Source organism: Anabrus simplex, chromosome 1, assembly GCF_040414725.1.
Source record: "Anabrus simplex isolate iqAnaSimp1 chromosome 1, ASM4041472v1, whole genome shotgun sequence".
Lineage (NCBI taxonomy): Eukaryota > Metazoa > Arthropoda > Insecta > Orthoptera > Tettigoniidae > Anabrus > Anabrus simplex.
The window spans coordinates 1,500,708,221-1,500,717,734 of NC_090265.1; the positions used below are offsets into that span (position 1 = coordinate 1,500,708,221).

Consider the following 9,514-nt stretch of genomic DNA (forward strand, 5'->3'; position numbering starts at 1 on the left):
TTAGCTATAAACGATTAAAAATAATAATATCTTACCATTTATACAGGTATTTTACAAGTATAATAACCACCAACTAGCTCCGTATGATTCTTTCTTTGGTGTAATTTTCCTACAGGCCATTGCTTCTTCTGCAACTTAGAAATGTGTGGCCTTCGTCAACTACATTGAGACAGGTTGATTTAAATCAACACAAACTTCTTTAATTTTAATAATTACTTTAAAGAGTAACATTAGCCTACCTAATCATACTTAGAAGTTCCTAACATTACTTTGTGTTTACAAAACTACAAAATCTAATATTCGGGAGATAGTGGGTTCGAACCCCACTGTCAGCAGCCCTGAAAAGGGTTTTCCGTGGTTTCCCAATTTCACACCAGGCAAGTGCTACAAGTTAAGTGCTCAACGACGCACGAACTCATACAGGGTTTCAGCAACGATGGAATGGGAAAGGACTAAGACTGGGAAGGTATCAGCTGTAGCTTTATTGAGTTGCAGGGGTGAAAATGAAAGCCTCCTTAAGCCTAACAAACCTAATACCGTCGAGGTCGGAAGATAAGAAGAGTTTACCAAGAGAGGTCAGATAGGAAAAAAATAAAAGAGAGGAACCTGGTATTAGTAAGTGGAGGCGTTTTTACCTGGTGTGAAAAATGGAAAACACGATTAAGACTTCTTCTGTCGGTGGGGTTCGAATATATCATCTCCCGAGTTCAAGCCTAGAGTAGCGCAACCACTGCCCTACACCCCTGATGGACCTTGGCCTACCAAGCGACCGCTGTTTAGAAGTTTTTTTTGATAATATAAACACATACCAGCAGTCAGCACAAGTAAACGATTAAATGTACAGTGGTATGTTGTGTGAACCGCCAGTCAACTTTGTTTTGCTTCTGCAAGCACTTCCGGGACCCCACAACAAGACATATTTACCGGATATCTTTACAAAGACTAAGCACACGAGATTGAATATCACATTATTTTTTATCCATTTTAAATCGATAAAAGTCAGGTGCACCCATTGCCTTGGCCGAAGACGGCAGAATCACTCTCTTTACCGCAAGTGCTCAAACCGGAACTTAAAATTGACGTCTTCCCTTCACGAGTATAATTTACCACCCGTTGAGTAAAGTCGTAGTCTGTTTCTCGTTTACCTATGTACACAAGAATATTTTGCATGGATCCGAAAGTTCTTAGGGGCTAAGCTTCGACATTTAAAGAAAATAATAAATAAACTAGAGATACATTCTCAGTTTCAATTTCACAGGGGTAATTTATTGGAAATATACATTACACAATGCATGATATAATCTTGATAATAAAAAAAACCACTGCCCTACACCCCTGATGGACCTTGGCCTACCAAGCGACCGCTGTTTAGTTCGAAAGCCTGCAGATTACGGCGCGACGAATCCTTTTGGCCGAAATTCTTGGCTTTCTAGACAGGGTCCGCTACTTCACCGCCAGATAGTTCCTCAACTGCACTCTTGCAGAGTGAGTGGATCTCAAACAACCAGATCCAGTTAATAATTTCTGATGTGGTCGGGAATTGAACCCAGATCCTCCGGTTAAGAGGATGGCTCACCAACCCTAGAACGCACTACTGGCAATACTACTACTACAATAATAATAATAATAATAATAATAATAATAATAATAATAATAATAATAATAATAATAATAATAATAATAATAATAATAATAATAATAATAATAATAGACTTTTACAGTGACCCACTGGCTCAAACTATGACCGGATAAAGTCCAAACCACTAATCTATCTCGAATATTATATAATGACGATTTTTATTAGTAGTATGACCTCGCACCTTTACCCCTCCCCTGTCCCCCTTCTCCTTCCCCCATCCCCCTCCCGCTAGGTATTAACCTGATACTCGTTTTCAAGGAAAACCCCAATGCATGTAGGCTACCTCTCTCAAATACAGTAGTTGTCTCCTTCTCAAAGGTCTTAACTTTCTGACATAATTGATACCACGTCGTTTCCGTTGAACCAAGCTCGCCTTTACCGCCTCGGCTGGACGGTACTACCATTATTATAGAAATAAGGATGGTTAGCTACTTATTAAAGTTAAAAGGAATTTTAAAATAAAAATAGTCGAATAGTCTAAAATAAATAAAATAAACAAATGTTATTTGGCATTATGAGACACAATTGCTTTTATTTTTTCAGGTGCAGGAGAGATGCTGACGTACTGGATTTTGGGCGCTTTGCCGTACTTTATCAACTCGGCGGTGATACCAAATCAACAAGTCAGGCCATTTGAAGATCCTCCTCCATCAAATGAGTTCTTTATGTTTTCTTCAAAGCAGCAAGAAGTAGAGACACCACAACAAGATAGGTTTGATGCTTTTCAAGCAGCGGCTGTACCGGCAAAGTTTATTCTCGTGCGAAATTATCCTCAATCCCACGCCCCATTTCAAGAATACTCAGACACTATAAGTGGACCACGTGACAGGCAGCTACTTTTTACAGGCTCTTCTCCGATTGTAAACGCGATACCAGTAAGATTAATTGAAGAACAACCAGTCCAAAATACTTTCTTTTACAAATTAAGTTCATCCGAGAGAACCGGCGAAGAACCATCAAGGAAAGTAATCCTGCAGGATTTTTCGAGCGTTGCGGAAGAAACGCGTGAAAGACTAAAGACGGACGGTTCTCTATCCAACATAGAATCTCGTTATTATACTCCACGTTTTTCTGATGGAATCGATGAACTTTCTGAGAAAACATCCGAAACAAGCGATAATCCATATTCAGTGGAAAATTACGAGGTAAGAAATGAAAACGATTACAGGTATCCTGCTGAAGATAATAGGAGTGGCTTGCCTGATACAAGCAACGAAATAATAGAAGAAAGACGTCCAATAGAAGAAATACCGATTATAATTGAAATTATACCGGACACTGTGATTCAAGAACCTCGTGACCCTTCTGAGGAATATCAACAAACATCAGACCAAGGTGTCGTAGTAGGTGGTTCTAACATTGCAGAACAACGTTTTCCTGTAGCCGTTGATGTTCCACAAGAACGATTTATACAGAATACTCCTTTTAGAAGCGTTGATAATACTGGGACATTCTCTGAAAGTAACGATGACCTTCCAGAATCGGTAGGATCACAAAACATTTCACCGACTATTGTTAATATATTACCAAGTGTGTCCATGGATTCCCCCAAAGTATCAGATGAAAACGATCCAACCTTATCAAACTCAAAAAACCATGTTCCTAAGAACATGGATGGATCAGCAGAGAATTATCCCACTGAAAACAATTTTGAAACCAAGTCTTTCTCGGCACATTCTGGTATTATTTCAGTGCTCCCCGCAAGAAATAACTCATATCACGTGGGTAGCGAAAGGAATAGAACGAATGAAGTTGCTGATCTATTGGAACCGCTACCCGAGAGGAACATTCAGAAGCGCGAAGCGCTAATGGATAAGGAACCAGGGTTTACACTGACGGATGCTCCACGATATTTTCATAAATTATTGTTACGAAACAAGCGGACATCCTCGCCAGCAGTTGATTCAGTTGATGAAAACCCATCTCACTGGCGACCTCAAAATTTACCAAATGCTCAATTCATAACCAAGCGAGGACCCGTAGAATCAACTTCCGACCCACTGAGAACATACAGCGATAGAAGTAATGTGAATCCTTCTACGAATGCCGATATTGCCAGTTACAGAAGTAACGAAATTCCTCTATCAGAAAGAGACCGGTCAGGGTACCTGGAAGAACCCCGGAGGTATGAATACCCTATACGAGATTCAGACAATACATACAGACCTCGAGAGGGTAGACTGGAAGATTATGACAGACGGTTGGCTCCAAGAAGGATTATCTACTACGCAAACTTGCCTGAGGTTGTTCGCCAAGGTGATCCTCGAGATGTTTATCGCAGTACAACGGGTACAGAATATGGCCGCTATGATTTCGGGCGCTCCAGTAGCAAGTTCCCAAGGGAGAGTAGATTCGACGATCCAGTCGTTCGATCACCGTCTCTTGGAGTTGCTCGTGATGACAGATATCGAGATCGCTATCGACCAACCTCTACTCCCACCAGCTATACCATCATCGACGCTGAAAGAGTACCGGCTCGGTCACCTGTTCGAGCCCCTTACCCTCAGCGACCATACCAAGATATTGATTCCCAGACCAGATATAACCGAATTCCAGCCCCTTATCAGCCAAATCAACCCGGGGGAACTACGTATGAACAGTTCCGGAAGCCGAATAGTGTACCACCTCGTACCATTGGAAACCCTGCCCCGGAGCCCTATCGTGATTACAATCCTCACCAACCTGCACACTGGTCCATGCAAGTTGGCACGAGCCTGACCGTCAAGGATGACGGCAGACCATATAATTCTGGCCGGAGGTTCTACGTCCACAGCCAGGAGCAACAACCATACTCACCTGCTAGATACCCAAGAGTAGAAGACGACCCTCGTCATAGACTTTAGATTCACAGTCAGCTATGTAAATAGCATTGTTCTTCAGCCTCTTCAGTGTTCAGTTAGGGTGTAAAGTCAATGAATAACAACATGATGTACAATCTATGAATAAGTACGTACGTGTTAGACAGAATCAAAGGGACATGATACAATGATTCACAATAATGACGAGTTTTTCAGCTTTACATTGTGAGGTGTGAATGCCAGTTCTCGCGACCTTGGCACGTTTGCATGAATGACTACGGTCTCTGGAGCAGTGAATGTCATCCACACCTTCCTATAGCGATCTGTTAGGATCATCCTCTGTATAAACTGAAGGGACTGAAGATGCAGCAGGACAAAGTATAATACTATTCACTTTGGCTGTATGTTCCAGGATGACGACAATCTTTCAGGGACTAAGAGGACCACAAAGCCATTTTCAGATATTTCTGCTCGAAATGCGTTTGAATACGGCTTTAACTACTTTAAATATACATGCAGTAAAATGTATATTTATGAGCATAGATGGCAGGCGTTAATAAATATAAGCAAAAATGTATCTGATAGACATAGCTATCATCTTAACAGAGGACTAGACATTTTCTTCTAAATACCTGCACAGAATTTAGTTTATATAACACTTGCTTCTGATGATAAGAAAATGTTAAAATATTAGAAATTATACCAGTCGTCCATAACTTTAAATTAAATTAATTTAAATTTGTTTTAGCATCTCCTGTTTTCATCATAAACGAAGATAGACCATAATTAATGTGAAGTGATATAACCTAACAATACTTATAAAGTTTACGCTGCAGACTACGAAATCACTAAAATGAATAATCAATATAATTTAGAAGAGGGTGAAAGGTTACCTTAATTGACAAAAAGGGAAATTAATATCGGAAGAAAAATGTAATTTCGTCTTTGCCACATAACCTTCGAGTTTTTCAGCTTCAGACTGGACGAGAAATGATTCCTCTGTTATGTTCAGCAGACAGTGTTTCAATACGTTGGCACAGAGTGAAATTTGAATAAAATGAACAGTTAAATTGTATGAGTGGCTTCACATTTTATTACGAAACGGGTTTCTTGAATTGAAGTGGGAACCATGGTGGCCCGCGGCGGAGACATAGACGACGCTCTTTTGCTAGTGGTTTAACGTCACACTAACACATCGAAGGTTTCGGTGACGCGACGAGGGGAAAAGCCTTGGATTGGGAAGGTAGCGGGCGTGTCCTTAATTAACTTACAGAACCAGCATTTGCCTGGTGTGAAAATGGGAAACAATCGAAAACCATCTTCAGGGCTCCCGATGGTAGGATTTGAACCCACCATCTCCCGAATGCAAGCTCACAGGTGCGACCCTAAATGCATGGCCAGCTCGCTCGGTTACACGGAAGACGGCTTCGACCTGTGAAAAAAGATATCACCTCAATATTTAATCAGAACCAAATAAAAGACCGAGATAAATGCATTTCGAGTATGACTGAGTTGTTGGGATTCAGACAATTTGTTTCCAAAATATCCGCACAGTGATCTGCATGGCAAACAGGTTACCGTGCTAGTTGTGGAATTACCTTCATTTTCATCTATTTATTTATTTTTTCATTGAATTTTATTGTGAATATCATGACAAACAGTATTCAAAACAGGGCACTCAATCTGATATAGATATCTGTTTATTTTCTATTATTAAGGCCCATGGAGGTGAAACATACATAATTATTTTCAAAGAAAGAGGCACGTTTACTTCATCAAACCAGCTACTTTAGTACAGTCGTTTTACTTTTCTACATATCAAGCAGTTATTTTATGTAATTTACTGTAAACAGAGGATTTTGTTCAGAATTTTGAACTTATGTATTCACAGTGTTCGTTTCATGCTTCTCCTATTTTAATGATTTCACTATATTATCATAAAATACTTCCATTAAAGATTTAAAACGTGGTCATGTTACTAGATTCGTCAGTGGCTATATACAGTCAAGGTAAAACATTTTCCAAGTGACTGAGAAATAAAACAATTCTCTCTCACGTGGTACTGTCTGTCGTTGGTTCCCAAACTGGGAATGAGACGAAGTACAGCTATGGCACTTGAGTCACAGGTCTTGCAATTTCAATAAAATACTGACTGCCATTCACTGCTATAGCTGTGTTATTTCTTTTTTATTATTCTATGCCTTCAGTGTGAGTTTTACTACCTATTTAAATGTGTGCTCTTATGGAAATCTAGAACGTATCAGTGGAGTTTTGATAAGTATTATGTCTTCCGAATCTAGGAGACAATTTATGTAGGATGAAATAGAGTATGAAATGTCTCTAATTACACTAAATACTTATATTTCTGTATGTAAAATGAACTTTAAGAAATAAATATATATTCATACTTATATTCTTTGCTTTACCTTTGCACGAATTTAAAAGACAGTCTCACTAAAAATATAAGATATTTTCAACGGCAGATCAGAAATGTAAATTTATGTGAATTGTTCCAAATATTCCAGTTTTTAATTTTGCTGATCGCTGGAAGCGGGGTGTCGATGAAAATACAGTAGGCCCCTACCATACGCGCACCTTTTACCGATACATGGGCACCCTAGTGCTGAATAGGTCGACCTCGGGTATCTTCGAGATTCGTATTGGCAACCTTTGAAACACAAACTATGAATCGCTTATGCATCGCTGTGTGACATCTGGCGTACACTTTACGTACTAGTAAGCTTGTTGTTTACACAGCAAAGCCAAACTATAGAATTCATGATGGGAACAAGATTCGCATAGAGAAATGTTATATAATGTTATATAAAGTGTGTATGACACAGTTGTTGGCTTAAGATAATAAAGGTTTAGAAAATTCAAATCGATCGATCATATTATCGATTCAATTCAGATTTCATTTTCATTCAGTTGGCAGTATAACCGGAACCGTGAGAGCTCCCTCCTTCCTCCACCCCCCGTACAAAGAAATATCCCTAAAAGGTGCGCGGAACTATACTTAATATTGAAATATTTCTAGATCAATTCGACACAGAACTGTGAAATTTTATTAGTTCGAAGATCAATTATTTGAATATGCATACTGATTATAGTGTAAAATTGAAAATACACATGAGTAAAATACCCATCACCATCATCATCTAGATTCTCTTCAGGTAGGGCAATGTCCTAATATCCTCAGCTTCACTCTGTCCTCCCACCGTTCCCCTTCAAACACTCTGTTGACGTTACGTTGATTCCTCTTTCTTCTGTGCACTCTCCCACTGTATCCTTTCATCTAGTTCTGCGCCGGCCTGAAGCACTCTTCACTATCATCATTTGGATACTTAGGCAGTAGTAAAGAGAAATTATGAGCGGAGAATTACATTTACCTGCGAGAAGCATTAAGGCAGGAGGAGAACGTAGAAGATATTGGTACCAAGGTGAGACTACCGTTTATATTTAAAGGCAGTCCTAGGTAAATGCACTCCCGTGCCAAGGATGTATTTTGCTACACGTAACAGTTTATTTCAATTCTTATAGCCCTAGACAGGAGGAGGAAGAGGAGGAGGAGGAGGAGGAGGAGGAGGAGGAGGAGGAGGAGGAGGAAAAGGAGGAGGAGTCACCCATTTTCCGTTTTTTGCCCGCACCTCTAACTTCTAGTATACAGTAGTTTTTATTGACTCTCCGCAAAACCAACAGGGGATGTCAAGAATTTGTCTCTTCCAAAATTCCAATGGTACATAAAGAAAAATTCTTTTAAAGAACTGCTGAATGTGTGTATGTGCGTGCTTTTGTGTGTAAACCAGGTAAATCAGGTAAACCAGGTAAATATTGTAAACGATATCTAATTTTAAGCACTAATCTAGGAAACATTTCGTAAGTACATAAGGATCGTTCTTATTCACTAGACCTTCCATATTTCTGTTGAGAATTACGTTGAATAAAATAATACTAATAGCCTACTGTTCGTGCGGACAATCATACGTATAATAACTCTAGCTGAAATACCCGTAGTTGACGGGATAATTACTTAGCATGTGCATGATAATTTTTTTTTTTTGTCCACCCCTCATGCTGTTCCCCAAATTCTGAGCTGGGTAAGTGGGCATTTCTCCCATCTTTACAATTTTCTTTGCTATAACTAGCTGCAGTACCCGCCCTTGACGTGACAGTCATACAGCATGTGCAAAGTTATCTAACTCCCCAGTCCGGCTCCATGGCTAAATGGTTAGCGTGCTGGCCTTTGGTCACAGGGGTACCGGGTTCGATACCCGGCAGGGTAAGGAATTTTAACCTTAATTGGTTAATTTCACTGGCACGGGGGCTGGATGTATGTGTCGTCTTCATCCTCATCAGGACGCGCAGGTCGCCTACGGGAGTCAAATATATAGACATGTATCTGGCGAGCCGAACTTGTCCTCGGACACTCCCGGCACTAAAAGCCATACGCCATTTCATTTTTCTAAATCCCCAGATACTTTCCGCCAATATCCAGGCAGGCTGTTTTACTCGGGACGAAACAGTAACCCCATCTATCAGAGATGAGTAGCAGCAGAAGAGAAAAACACATCACAACAATGCAATGCTATTGTTGATCAGTTTTATGAGCTTTCGATATTGTACGCCTTTTATTTAGTTTTCTTCCGATTCTATATATTAGAGCATCTAATGTAAAGAGAGTCCTTCTTTCATGACTCCCACTTCAAGTGATCGACCTTCGCAATTTTTTCTCCTTTTTGATAATTATCTTAATAATTTGATTGTCCATATGGATCGATGACCAGGCGGTATTACACCTTAAGACAATCATGACAAAAACATCGCCAGTTAACACTACTGAGCAATATATCCATGTCAGTAATGCTTGGCGCTGATATGGACTACACCATGAATTCTGTTATCATAGTCGGTACTGTAAAATTGGATAAGTCATAAATAATCAGAAAGGGCCAATAACATACGTATTTAAAAAGTACATTTTAGGTGCCTTTCCCTCAACTACCATCACATCCAGCGTGAATGAAGTTATTTACAGCCTATACTGTATCGCCTTACTCCCTGACTTACCATACCGATT

At 39.8% G+C, this 9,514-nt stretch overlaps 1 protein-coding gene across 1 annotated transcript in view; it reads left to right on the forward strand.

The window, feature by feature from the left end:
* Positions 1–4,482, forward strand: part of LOC137498528 (uncharacterized) — a 77,592-nt gene extending 73,110 nt beyond the window's left edge. The window contains exon 2 of the mRNA XM_068226129.1: positions 2,183–4,482. Coding sequence (XP_068082230.1) covers positions 2,183–4,482 — 2,300 coding nt within the window. The remainder of the gene's footprint in view (positions 1–2,182) is intronic.
* Positions 4,483–9,514: the final 5,032 nt, after the last annotated feature.